The sequence below is a fragment of the Vipera ursinii genome (genome assembly GCF_947247035.1).
Source record: "Vipera ursinii genome assembly, chromosome: 1".
Lineage (NCBI taxonomy): Eukaryota > Metazoa > Chordata > Lepidosauria > Squamata > Viperidae > Vipera > Vipera ursinii.
In genome coordinates this window covers 221,095,037-221,109,856 of record NC_139512.1, presented here as the reverse complement: position 1 = coordinate 221,109,856, position 14,820 = coordinate 221,095,037, and the positions used below count along the sequence as shown (strand labels likewise).

At 42.1% G+C, this 14,820-nt stretch overlaps 2 protein-coding genes across 2 annotated transcripts in view; one reads left to right on the top strand and one right to left on the bottom strand.

Annotated features, from left to right (window-relative positions):
• The window catches only part of EIPR1 (EARP complex and GARP complex interacting protein 1), a 308,944-nt gene that overhangs the window by 259,907 nt on the left and 34,217 nt on the right, over positions 1 to 14,820 (bottom strand). The gene's annotated exons all lie outside the window — the stretch shown is intronic.
• DCDC2C (doublecortin domain containing 2C) overlaps positions 10,937 to 14,820 on the top strand; it is a gene marked incomplete at both ends in the record, with an annotated part of 33,182 nt that continues 29,298 nt past the window's right edge. The window contains one exon of the mRNA XM_083371898.1: positions 10,937 to 11,238. Coding sequence (XP_083228024.1) covers positions 10,937 to 11,238 — 302 coding nt within the window. The remainder of the gene's footprint in view (positions 11,239 to 14,820) is intronic.

Genomic DNA, 14,820 nt, shown 5'->3' with positions numbered 1-14,820 from the left:
GTGATCGCGGAAGGGTGGTAGCCCTCCCATTTGATCCGGGGCAGCTCTTCAAACTGGCGGGGAAAAGATCGGCCACTAATATGGCCCATCATCAAGCTGCTGACAGCGGAGGCCAAATCTACTAACAAGCACCTTGAAAGCAACGTGGGTGAGATCTTACCTTCTCTGTACCCCAAGTACTTTTCCTGTTAAAAGCTTCTTGAAAATTTTTCCCCTTGTGAGGAGGGATTTTTTCCCCCCACCCTCTAAAATGGAGGCATCTGATCACCGAGGGGAAACAAAGCATTGAAAAGATCAACTTAATATAATTGGATATTTATTTTTTAGGGGAATTTGGGGACCCAAAAAGTTCCTATTCTTACTGGAACCTGCTATTTTATTTTATTTGCAAAAAAGAACCTAAATCAGATAAGAACCTAGCCTGGGATCTGAAAAAGACTCTAAATGCTATCGGGGACATCTTGTGGCGAAGCTTGGTACAGCAGTTTATTGCTTCTGACAAAGAGAGTTGCGGACAGTCCAGACCTGACCTTGGTATCTTCTGTGAGAGATTTAACTCTGAGAGAGCAGCTGAGCAGTGAAATTGGTTTCTAGGAATGGTGGAGGTGAACTTTTACTGACTTTTGTTTAATAAATAGCCTTCACTAGAAAGACTGTTTATAACTATGTCAGAAATGGAGGATCAGCAAAAAAAAACCTTGGCTATGTTAAAATCTTTATTTGAAAGTATGTTTCTAACATTGAGATACTCAAAGCTACCCTGAAAAACAAAGGTGCCAGCCTAGAGCCACCAAGCAAAACCTTGATTGCAGCTAAAGAACTACTAATTCAAAAAACAACAGGAGTGGAAGAAGTGAATACCAGGACAGAGGGCTTTACAGATCAACAAGCAGAGTTTACTGAAAATCCAGACAACAAAACAATAACCTTAAAACTGGAAATGACTTTCTATACAAACCAGATGAAATTTGAGAAAGACGACCAGATCGAATTGAAGACAATTATACCAGAACAAACACAGGGCGACAACCTAATGATTATAAATGGGCCAGATCTTTCAGAAAATTGGCAATTAGGTGGTCACTGGCAATCCAAGTAAATATACCAGAATGAAGGGAGATCTATTTGATGAGTTAAAAGCATTGGTATGGAAGCCTGGTTGGCAAAAGCTAGAGTTCTTTGATATGACTCTCTCTCATTCATTGCTTTCTTTTGTCAAAGTTGCTGGTAGCGTTTCTCTGCAAAAAGTTGAGCAAGGATAGATTATTCATGACTCCCCATCATTTTGATCTTTGTTGTGAGCCTTTGTGGAACAAAAAGTCAAGAGATTTTTTCCCCAGTTTTTAAATAGATTTTTGTTTCAAGAGATCTGCAAGTCAGACATCCCTGTTCTAGAGATATTTTGATGTTTTGGCTTCCGACCAGGAGTGTTCGTCAGGAGCTGGATTTCACATGCAAAGATGACGATAGGACATGTTAGAGAAATGAATAAGTGAGGACCCTTCCTTATGTATAATATTTCAGAGGTAACTATAGTCACTTTCTCATCACCTCATTTATATGTTACAAGTGTTTTTTTTCATAAGCCAGATTTTTCTCATATTGATTCTTTAGCAATTCAGTATCATTCTTCTCTTTATTCAGGTGGGAAAGCTCTGTCAATAAATAACAAAATAATTAAAACAAGGCATCTCTTCTTCCCAGTAGCAGGGTATCTGCCTAGTATATGTGTCTTAAGGCTCATACAGAATGTAGAAATTATATACTAGTCCTTGAATCTAATGATAGATTGGATTGATAAACTTATAATGGCAGAACTAAAATGTTCTGCAAAACAATTGGTCCTGGACAAAAAGCTTTAACCATGTGTTGTATCGTATTTATGTTTTCATCCTTCTACAATTTTTATTTCTATGATTATAAGCCATACAGAGTTACCCTTAGGTAAAATAGGTGGGCAATAACTTTTGTAAATGTAACATTGCTTCTGCAAGGGTCACTGGAGTCTGGGTTCTCCTGGCCCTCTTTTCTAACCAGGTGCCTTCCCGTTAGTCCATTGTTACAGTTGCCAGTCCATACTGGTCCCGTGCTCAGGCACCTCTACTTGCCTGGGTCAACTGGATTATGCTTTGTGGTCATTCCCGCCTGTCCCTCGTGCAGTCTCCTCCCTAGAAGCAGCTCACCCCTCCCATGTGGCCACCCGCTGCCTGGCTGGCCATTGCACATAGCGCCGATCAGTTGTAGACACCCAGGCTGATCCCGGGGCCACAGCAGAGCTTTAGCAGCACCATAATTCCAGCTGACTCCCCTGAGGCCTGTGTGCTGCTACCAGTGATAGCAGAGGCTGCCGGAAGTGTCGATCAGCTGGAGCCACACATGTCGATCCCGGGGCCTCAGCAGAGCCCCGGCAGCCCCGGCAGCTCCGGCTGACTGCCCTGAAGGCCTGTGCACTGCTGCCAGCAACAGCGGAGGCTGCCAGAGCTCCAGACTTGTACATCCTGCTGCCGGTGACAGCAGAGGCCACTGGAGTCCAGATTTGCACTTGCTACATCTGCAGAGCTCCAGCGTCGCCACTGCAGCTTCAACTCACCCCCGCACAACATAATTTTTTTTTTAAAAAAAACCTTTAAATCCAAGCTACCAGTCCTTGAATATAAAGGAGAGGTACACTCAGCACAACCAGAGATAAACTCTGTGTGAGCAGCTTTTATTCAGTCAAGCAACCAGTTTTCTTTCCTTTTCCTTTGTGAGGTCATGCACCCATCAGCATTATTATGAAGCATGACCTCAAAGGAAAACTGATTAGCTGAATTAATGTTACTCAGTTTTATCTAATTTTCAATTATTGGTAGAAATGTAACTACAAATTGAGGGCAGAGATGACAGACTAAGGGTCTGAGGAACTTTGTGGTGAGGTAGATAAGAGAGCTGTTGCTAAAGAGTCTGTGAGGGACACAACTTTCTTTATATAGGGACAGTGTGACCCTGATTTGCCAGGGAGGGATGCTTCCTGGCCAATAATCTTGCTGAGCACCTTTGTTGAGCGTTCCTCTTTTTTGCAGTGCGCCCTTGCATTGGTGGGGGAGGTGTTAGGTCTGCCTCTATGACTTCTGCGAACAACCATAGCAGCCTCTTCTGGTTGCTAGGCAACACTGCTTTCACTGACACCATTTTTTTTAGCTGAATCCCATCAGGCTAAGGATGCTCCTGTAACTCCTCTCCATCTTCGAAGAAACTGATCTGGCCATGACAAAGAGATAGTCAGTTGGCTGAGACTGTGATGGAGCCCTTGAAGCCTCAGAACAACATAGACTTTGTAATTAAAGAATTTGCTTTGTGGAAGCCAGCTGTCATGTCTATCCCTAATCCTCCAAGTTACACAAACCTATCTTTTAACACTTCTTCATAGAAATATGGCAGAAGGAGATGTAATGAGGGAGAGAGCTTTATTTCTGGCTGGAGTCATATCCAATCGCAATGTGCTTGCAGCAGTCTGCCTATTTGCTCCAAAGTACTTAATAGTAGTTGTGGCAAAATGTTTTGACTATAAAGCCACATTTTGAAAAAGAAGTTAACTATATCAAGCTATTATCTATCTTACATTATAGCAGCTTCATGTACTAGTTTTCTATTGAATCTGTACATGCCTTAAGTAAATGATATTTTGAGTTCGGACAAATTATAGTGAATTTAGATTTTTAGCCGCAATCCTTAAACAGGCTTATTACAAATGAATCTGTTGAGAATAATTACTTTGCTACCTTTCCCTTTATTTGTAAAAAATCTGAAAAGAATAAAAATTTAATTGTATGCTCTAAACCAGACATGTCAAACCCGCGACATCACATGATGTCACGCAACGTATCGGGATGGCTTTGCCATTGCAGGCAATGGGGTGGGTGCGGCTTCCGCATGACGTATCCAGCCTGTGGGTCGGCAGTGTGACACCCCTGCTCTAAACAGATTTTTAAATAATATTAACCTTTTACATAATGCATATAATTGTATGAAACTACGGTATCTCAAAACTATAATCTGGAAGAACTATATTAAATGTTTATTTAAATTTTAAATACTAAATTTCTGGATAGGTTGGTATTTGAAAATAGTCACAGTTCAGGTCAATAAAAATTGCTTGGATGTAAGTTACAGAAAATAATTCATTTTTACCAGCAAACAGCACATAATAGATTGGGGTTTTTTTGGTAAACTTTAAATCAGGCTGATACAACAGGAGCTAAATCTGGATTTGCTTGGGATTTTATTTATTTATTCATTTAATGCTGGTGTCTGGGAGTCAGAGAAAAATAGCAGATTTTCATAGACTATATAATTTTGCCAGATTGTATCTTATCTTTTTAAAGAAAATACCAGTGTGCTGATCCATATACAATTACTGAGCTGAGGAAACTATTCCAAATTTTTATTCTCAAAATGTAATTTAATTTCTTCACAGCGCTCCACAAAACTTTTGAGGACTTTTCCATAGCTCAATCACATCACATTGTTTTTTTTTATTGAAAAGTTTTAAAATAAAATTTTCCTTTAAAAAAAACCCCTTCCCCCTCCCTCCTCCCCCCCTACCTCCCCTCCTCCCCCCTCCCCCCCCTCCCCCCTCCCCCCCCTACTTCCCAGAGCTAAATACAAGGTATATATCTTTTACCAAATATGACGCACTTTCACTTCAGATTTGTAATCCAAAAAAGTCCATCAAGCTGGAGAGTAAAACATAGTAATCCTCTTTACCATTTCCTCTTGTATCGCTCTGCCTGCTCCTTTAAATCATAGTCATTCCTTCAGGCAGGGGTGGTCGCAGAAGGCTGGCTCTGCTCCAAGAAGTCAGGAGCAGAGGCGACGGCCAGCTGGGAGCAGCCCAGGCTACGGGGGAGTTCAATCCTTCAGCCGCCCAAGCCATAAGCTCAGGCGGCCCTGGAGAACTCTACCCCTACCTGGGAGCTCGCCCCCTCCTCTTCTCCCGAGGAGGGGGCTTCGGATTCGCCCGAACAGCTGATCGGCGCTGTTTCGGGCGAAAAAACAACAGCTGAGCCGCGGGCAGCCCGGGAAGGCTCCCTCCGTCGCCGCGGAGCCACCGGAAGTCAATCACATCACATTGTTGTGCAGCAGCAGTCTGCTGTAAATTGATTCAACCTCCTGCAATAATGCAAAAAGTTCTCTCGTGAGGGGGTCAAGAAGCTGTTATAAATTCACTGTTTTTGTAACAATTGTCATTTCAATTTTGTCGTTCTCTGAATACTGCCCCACCACACAACACCCCCCTGGTAGATAATGGATTATACAGTGAAGTGGCACAACTGGATATCTAAATAGCTTCCAGAAACAATTTCACAAATCTGACCTCCCCCCACAACCCATATTGGGTGTGCCACCTATTGCAGACACAACTATAGACATATCAACACTTAAGACCATTTTTAGAGCAATGTTGCATATTTCATTCCCTGACGTACACATTAGCATCTTTCTTAACTTTACCAGCTCTTCTAAAAGGTTGTGGTGTGTCACCTTTTGACCCGTGTCACAGGTTCACCATCAGGTTCAACATCCTGCAGCTTTGCCTGTAGTTCTGAAGAAATACAAAACATGTACAGACAGCCTGGTTTTTAAAACATGCTATGAGAAGATTGGTTTTGCAGTCATTGTAAGTACTTTCTCAATCCTATTTGTTTAAAAACATCCACACTGCTACCAAAGGTTATATCAGAAACATGCTTAAAAAGAAAGGACAATAGCATAGGTGCATAATAAAACCTTTACCCAATAGGATTGCACATTTCTATGGCAGAAAACTGAGCAGTATTCAAACATTTTTTTTCTATGAAAACCTAGCTCCTAGTGAAGGTTTTAAGAATGATTACTGAATTATGGCCACATCTTCAACGGTGTATTTAATTCACTTAGCTCGTTTTCCTTTCTATTATCTTCCCCATCTGTCCTTCCAAAAGCTGCATTTATTTTTAGCCATAATTTGGCTTATGGTGCAAAGGATAGTAGGACTATACAAACTATCTTTAGCAGCACCCTTGCAAACTCTTTCTAATAGTCAATTTCATGATCCAGCTGGATAGAAAGATACACTCAGACATTCCTTCAAGCAGCAAAATGTCTTCAATTGGTAAAGTAAGCCCGTATTGCATTCTTACATTTTCCATGTGAGATGGTTAATCCTGTTTTGAGTCATTGCAAAAAATATGGAAGCAAGAAAAAAATAAGCCCAAATACATAGATTGCTGTTGGAATGCCTTAGGGCATTTCACACTTGTTATTTGGGCACTACTATATTTGAAGATTTTTTTTGAAGATATGGATTGGTTTACCATTGTGCTAAAACAGAAGCAGAAGAGGCTGATTTGCAGATGTGCAGAAAGAGAAAAGCAAAAGTCTTTAGGGATTTCAGGAGGGCATTGTTAATAGAAATTCTGGTCTGTGAATAGTTTTTTTCTGGATGTATGACATATGTGGCTCTTTCAAGGCACAGTGATTTGTCTTAGGGACTTTTAAAAAAAATCATTTCTGCCAATACTTCTAAAATATTTAGAGTGGAAATATAGCCTATTGGCTTCTTAGATGACCTTGAGCAAGTCAAGTGGTAAAATTGTGTAAAGAACATGAAAGCTAGAGGCAAGTGCATTAATCTCTAATGTATTAATTGGTTGGAACATCTATCAAACCTACTAATTAAAATTCAAAGTGCATTTGCTTTTGGAGTTTTATCTATTAGAAAGATGGCAATTTAATTAATGTGTTCTGGTGCTTGATCAAATTCCACTCACAAAAGAATCAGATGTGTATGTACATACACATATATGTATACATATATATACATACACACATATAGACACACACACACACACATATATATACATACAGTATATATATATATATATATATATATATATATATATATATATATATATATATATATATTACACACAGTATATATATACATATATACAGTATATATATACACAGTATGTATATATGTGTGTATATGTATATGTGTGTGTGTATAGTTCCATTAGTTTTATGACAATACATGTCAGCAACTGATAAATGTTTTCTTTTAAATGTTTTTGACTCCCTAACTCAGCCCAAAGCCCTAGTATTCTTAGTATTCTATTTGGATGGAGATTCCCATCCAAATAGAAATGCAATGACCATTGTACAGCTGGCAGCCTGAAAATGGTTTTAGGTGTTGGAAGGTTCTCTTCCTCCTCTTATCCCAGCTCAAGACCTCCTATTCAGACAATTTATGGCAATTGGAGGAAAAGGCATGTGGCAACATGATTGGGGACAATTACTGCTTGGCTCCGGTTGGTCAGACAGTATACAGACTATTCCTTCCGTCTGGTCCCATGATCTGCAAGACATGTTAGCTGCAGCCATCTTGTTCTTTTTAACTGTTGTTTGACTCCTTCACAGGTGACCTAGAAAAGGACTGGTCCATCCCTAATTTAGAAATTGTAATTAAAAAGAATTGAAAGGAGTCAGCTCTTGTATTTTCATGCATGGTGGACATTTCTCTTCACAGAGGGCATACACTCTATATTCTATATGCAACCAGCCAAAAGCCAAATAAGATCAGAATAAAAATTAAATTTTGATTTAATTTAAATTAAACTCAGTAGTGTTAATAAGACCCCCACTACAATACTTTGTACTGACCTGGTCAGGGGGATGTGATGGCTCGGGGTTAAAGACTCTGAACTTGTCAGCTGAAAAGCTGACAGCTTGGGTTCGAGACCCAAGTGCTACACGATGGGGTGAGCTCCCATTGCTTGCTTTAGCTCCTGGTCAGTTAGCAGTTTGAAAGCATGCAAATGCGAGTAGACGAATAGGTACTATTTTGATGGGAAGGTAACAGCGCTCCGTGCACCTCTGCGTATAGTCATACTAGCCACACAACCATGGGAAATATCTTTGGACAATGCTGGGTCCTTTGGCTAACAAACAGAGATGAGCATCGCCTCCTAGAGTTGGACTCAACTGGAAATGAGAAACTACCTTTACTGATCTGATATTAAAAATTATAGTTGCTGATACACCAGGTTTTGTGGACTTGCAGACTGAATGATAATTTATCACTCTATGTAAAATGTAATTTTTAATTGTAATAGTGCAGAAGTGGCAAGGACAAGCACAAATTCCTTAATTTTATCACTAACTGACAGAAGCCATATGCACACACACACACACACTGTATATATTGTGACCATGGGCCTTGACATTGTATATGTATTACTGTATCCTGATTTATCTAAGTCATGACCTTTTGACTCCATGGGCTACATCTGTTGTGAGATTAGGAGCCACTGATATACTGTATAACGGAATAGTGATTATTTAACCTTCTAGGATGGAGTGGATTGCTTACCACCACATTCATTATAAATGTGCATATTCAAGTACTGGATTTATTATTTTGTTTAATTTCACATGTGCCACCCCAAGAATTTGTCTCATCCCAATAATTATCTCCTGCACACACAAAAAAGAACATTTGGAAGTCTGAGGAAAAAACAGCACAAGTCTGCCACCTGGAGTAAGTCTTCTATAAGACCAATAAATGACTTTGATTAATGATTTTATAGACTGGAATACATTTTTTTTAATTCCATTTATATCCCGCCCTTCTCCGAAGAGTCAGGGCGGCTTACAAGCTTAGCAGTAGCCTTCATTCTATGTATATGCCTGCTTATTAGGGCTTTCACACACACCCCAAGCAGCATTATTACAAAGTCAGCTTATTGCCCCCAACAATCTGGGTCCTCATTTTACCTACCTCAGAAGGATGGAAGGCTGAGTCAACCTTGAGCCTGGTGGGATGCGAACCTGCACTAATTGCAGGCAGCTGGTGTTACTTAAGGAGGCATTAGCCCACTGCTCCACCAAGGCTCTCATTTGATGTACATCATACTTTGCTAAGTGTAAAAGTCCTATGTATATCCTACAGGCAAATCACAGGGAGGCCAATGGATTTTTCCCTGAAGTACAGGTAGTTCTCAACTTACAACAATGTGTTTAGTGACTGTTCAGTTACAACAGCACTGAAAAAAGTGACTTATAACCATTTTTCACACTTGCAACCATTGCAGCATCCCCATGGTCATGTGATCAAAAATTGGATGCTTGGTAACCGGCTCATATTTATGATGATTGCAGTAGCTGATTAACAAAATAATTCACAGATGGCGTACACTAAAATTGCATCATGTAAAACTAAGTTTTCTAGATTGCGTGGGGGAATTGAAAAGGAGGATCTAACGATGTGCTGAATTTTTTGTTGTTTTAAACATCTATTTCTTGTCTGCTAAGGCACGAAAACAAAAAAGCCAGATACATATACGTGTACATATTTTTTTTAAAAAAAATAAAAATAAAAAAGCAAAACAAAAAGGATCTTTGCAAAATAATAAAAAGGGAGATCTGGCAGCCCTTCCCTCTTTCTCCTCCCCCCCCCTTTTTCCGCCAGCTACTAATTGTTACTTGCATATTTTTTTTAATCTCCTACCTGTTGGGGGTCATTTTAATCATTATTGCAAGTAAAACAGTTTCTTCAGTTCTTCTATTGCAGACATGTCAAACACAAGGCCCGGGGGCCAGATCTGGCCCAAGTGGTTTCATGCGACCCGCAAAGCCATCCTGGAAACAGTGAAGGAACGGCGCAAACTGCCTTGGCCCTGACCCAGAGACCCTCCTTCTGCCAGAGACCCTCAGATCTGTCCCACTCCTGCCCAGGCCCCCATAGGCACCCTTGATGCCAACGATGTAGAGCTGGCCACGCCCACCCAGTAGGCCATACGCACTTTAGCCACGCCCACCCAGTAGGCCACGCCTACCCGGCCCCATGAGGGCAACCGCAATGCTGATGCGGCCCTCAATGAAATTGAGTTTGACACCCCTGTTCTATTGGGAGTTTCTCTTTTTGCCTAAACCAGGGGTAGGCAACTTTGGCTCTTTTATGACTCATGGACTTCAACTCCCAGAATTCCTGAGCCAGCATGGCTGGCTCAGGAATTCTGGGAGTTGAAGTCCACGAGTCATAAAAGAGCCAAAGTTGCCTACCCCCTGGCCTAAACAATCCCCCATAATCTAAACTCGCCTTGCAAGGGTGGCCCGCTGCACTAATCAGGGAACCCTTCCTGACCGAATGGTCGTCATTCTCCCTTTGCTGCAAGTCCTTCAATTCCCTTGTCTTCTTCCATCCTGGACTGAGGGCAAAGTTTCTCTTTTCCAAGGCTGTGCCTGAGCGTTGCCGGGAGAGCGAAGAACACAACCGTGGCCGACTCGGCACCCATTCAACAATCTTTCTCGGAGACGTCTACCCGCGGGCGAAAGGCGACAGCTGACCCTGGAACCTCAGCCGTCTGGCCGATCTGCAGAGCCCTCTCCAGCTCCTCGATGCGGCCTGAGCAAAAAAAAAAGCTCAGTGCTGGCAGAGAGGTGCCTTCTCGTCGTCTCCCCACCTCCCGCCCCCCCACCCCCCCCACCCGGGTCAGCAAGGTTTCGAGGCAACCGCACCCACCTTTTCTCCCTTGCAGGATACTCGGTGTAATCTGTGAGTCACAATCCTCCCCCTCGCCGTGACGTCCAGCCCGGTGGGTTTGAGGTTCAGGGGAGGGGGAGACAAAGCTGCCCATCGGAGGACTTGTCGGGGAGGGGAGGGCTTGGGGGTGGGGTGGGGGCAATCAGTGTTGATGACACTATGAGGTAGGAGGTTGCTGAAGCAGGATCGTTTTAAACGAGGGGCTTGGGCAGTCTCTGAAGCTCTCTTTTTTTTTTTTTGCCCCCCCCCCCTTACTTTGCTTTTGGGGGGTAGATAAGGCGCCTGGTATAGTTGTTTTCGTTTAGATGTCCCGCGGTATTTTCTTCTCTTCCCCAACCCTCTGTGTAAAGTAGTAGTAGTAGATTCAGCAGTATGGTTGGGACGACAGCCCAGTCTCGGGCCGTGTACGCCTTAACAGATTCTACTCCTGCCCGGACAATTTGGGTCTACCGTAACGGGGATCCCTTCTACTTGGGGAGGAAATTTATAATCAACCCTCGATACGTGCCCACCTTTGAAGCCTTCATGATCCAGCTGAATGAAGGTGTGCCCACACCCTTTGGGGTGCGGAAGCTCTACACCCCCAGTCAAGGGCATATGATTACAGACCTACCGGAATTGCAGCAGGGAGGCAGATATGTGGTGGCTGGCAGGGAGAAGTTTAGGAAGCTAAAGTAAGTATGAAGAGCCGGACCCGTTTGCAGTCCTTTTTTTTTTTTGGAGCTTAACAAGTTTTGCTCAGGTTATCCCAAGGTGCAGGCTTTTCTTTTTCTCTCCTTCCTCTTCAGTTTTTGCTAGATAACAATCCAGGTAGTTCAAATTTCAAAAGAAAATCTAATTTTAAACCTTTATCCAGTACTGCCAAAGGGGAAAAAAAAAGAGATGCTGGTAGCAGAGTTTAGCATAAACCTGAAAATATTAATGGAAAATTCAAAAGTCCTTCTTGCAAAGATTTTTTCCCCCCTGCATCTTTGTGCTAGGTCAGGGGTCGGCAACCTTGGCTCTTTTATGACTCGCGGACTTCAACTCCCAGAATTCCTGAGCCAGCTATGCTGGCTCAGGAATTCTGGGAGTTGAAGTCCGCGAGTCATAAAAGAGCCAAGGTTGCCGACCCCTGCGCTAGGTGAATGCATTTGCCTTTGCAGTATTCATAATCTGCATTAGAAACTGATATAAATCAGTGGATTTGTAGCTTGCCTGATACATACTAGGGATGAAATGCAGCAAATAATGGTTTTAAAAATCCCACAAAATAGAAAATGTCTCAAATTGTTAGATAATCTAGAATTATGTAAGAAATATTAACTTCTTTATATTTTGCTTTTTGCACTGTGTTTTGATAGGCAGTCCATCTTTGGAAGTATATAATTATCCTGCACCAAGACAACCCAATTTGCTAATTATTCCTTTCTCTGCCTTGGATTTATCTAATTATTTAAGGCTCAAGTGCAATATGAAATTCAGTCTGCTCTCTTTCCCTTGCCAAAGAGCAGCAAGGACCCCTCAATTTTATCTTGGGCCAGAGTTTTTGCCATTGATTGTTGTGTGATCCCAAGCTATGGATTAGTTCAGAGAAAAATGGGTAATTTGCTAACCAAGCGATGTGTTTTGTGAATATAGCTAATGAGTAGAGAGCTTTTATATGCTTTTTTTCTGGAGCAAGGAAGTTAAGAACAGAGGTACTACAGTATAGGCCAGGGGTGTCAAACTCAATTTCATTGAGGGCCACATCAGCGTTGTAGTTGCCCTTGGTGGGCCGGGTGGGTGTGGCCTACTGGGTGGGTGTTGCCAGCTCTACATCATTCGCATCAAGGGTGCCAATGGGGACCTGGGCAGGAGTGGGACAGATCTGAGGGTCTCTGGCAGAAGAAGATGGGACCGGGGCAAGTGCCAAGGCATGCCCAGCCCAGCCAACAAGCACCCACGGCACTAAGCCCAGCCCCACTTCCCCAAGGTGGCGCCCAGCTGCACTTACCTCCTCCTCAAGGCTGCTGCTGCTGCTGTGCTTGCTCTCCTTAACCAGGTTGCTTATGATGGGTACAAGGGCAAAGTCAAGAGGGAGGCCCACTCCCTCTCCATGTGAGGAGACCTGGCTTTGTATCCAAAGCTTCCTTAGCAATAGGATGGGAGACCCCCCCAGGATAGGCCAGGAGGAGGGGGCAAAGGGGATGGTGAAAGGGCAGCAGGGCAAGACTAAGGCAGGACTTCCCTCAGACCCTCCCTCTCCTTCCTTCCTTTCTTCCAAGAACAGAGTGGTAGGAAAATATTTGAGATGAGGGAGGGAGAAAAACAGGCAAGAAACGCAGCTGGGGAAGTGTCATCCTTCGTGAGGAATGAAGAAATGCACCATCGCCTGGAAGTGGCCAGCACATGGCCCTCGCCTACTTCACATATCCGGCTTGGTGGGCGCTGGGAGAGGGGATGCCATGAGCAGCATGAGAATTGATGTTACCTGCCCAATGCTGCCCAGCCCCCAGCCTGCCCGGTTTTGGCAGGCAGTGGGGCACTTTCCTGACAGTACCGAGAGGCTGAGCCAGATGGCATGAATCTGAAGAGAAGCGCAACGCTGCCCAGGCCCTAGCCTGCCCAAAGTAGGCAGGGTCATATGCTGGCCACTTCCAGGCGATGGTGCATTTCTTAATTTCTCACAAAGGGTGATACCTCCCCAGCGTGCGCCCAGGGGACAGTGCCGACGCGGCATGGGCCGGTCCCTCACTGTTTCCAGACGGCCTTGTGGAGCTAAGACTGAATGTATTTCAGCATAGATGACCACCACGAAATTGTACATTGGCTCCCAGCTAGCCTGGGCCAGTGCCAAGGCAGCGGGGGCCGTTCTGTCATTGTTTCCAGGATGACATCGCGGGCCACATGAAACCACTTTGCGGGCCGGATCTGGCCCCCGGGCCTTGTGTTTGACATGTCTAGTATAGGCCAATAAGTGGATCTCTACCTTGGGTCACATACTTTCTGTTTATTCTTAAAACAGTAGAGAGTGATTAAAAAGTCTGATTTGGCTTAGATAATAGCTAATTTTAGGGGAAGTTGTAGTGATTGGATTGTCTGTAAAATAGTGTCCAGCTGGTAAAATCATTTGCTTACCAGGAATCCATCAATTTAACAATTGCCTACATTGTATTGAAAGAACGTAAGATTCATTTTTATGATAATATTTCATTGTTCACCGAGTTAAAATATATTAGTATTAAAAAAACTGGAAATGATTTCCAATATATTCTACACAGTATTCTAAACTTGTTCTCAAAAGTCTTTTGTCTATATGCAAAATTATTCATAATTAAGACTCATTAGAATCATTGAGACTCACACATTATTGACTGTTCAAAGTTACAACAGCACTGAAGAGTGACGTATGACTGTTTTTCCCAGTCACAACCTTTTCAGTATCCCCATGATAATGTGATCAAAATTCAGACCCTTGGCAACTGGTTCATATTTATGACCATTGCAGTGAATTTTTGATTTAAAAAAAAATTGTAAGATTTTGGCATTAGCATTTTAAAGCTTAATTAACAAAAAACAAGGTCTTGGTAAAAATATGACTACACAAGATCAAGACGTTCTGATAAAAAATATCTGGTTTTAAAATTGAGAAAATGATTAGATATTGTCTTGACTAATATGAATTGTATGTTGTCAAAATTAACTATGTCAAAGTATGGAATAAAGTTAAAAAGGATATGTTGAGATACAAAAAAATTGCAGTTGGGAACTTTGATTAAGATAAATATTTTACCTAGGATGTTATTTTTCTTCCAGAAAAACATTGATTGATGTAGCATTTAAGCAGTGGCAAAAAGATATTTCCAAATTTGTTTGGCAAGGCAAGAAAACAAGAATTAAATACCAAATGCTGCAAGATACTAAGGAAAGAAGAGGGTTAGGACTATCAAATTTGAAACTGTATTTTGCAGCTTTTTTAAAAGTATGGATGAAAGTGTGGGTATCTCTAGGAAATAGGCCGTTATTGGAATTGGAAGGACATAATTTAAGATTTGGCTGATACAGCTATTTATGGTACAATAAAGTTAAGGTGAATATAGATTTAAAAAATCATTTTATTAGATATGCCATATTGAGAATTTGGAATAGATATAAAGCAAAATTGTCTCCTAAAATCCATTGTCACTCCAAGGAGATTTTTTGAGAAGGGAAATGATATTTAAACAAAAATGGTTAACTTATGCTGATCTGCTGAGTTGGAAGGTTTTATATGCCATTGGTTTCCCTTTGCTCAG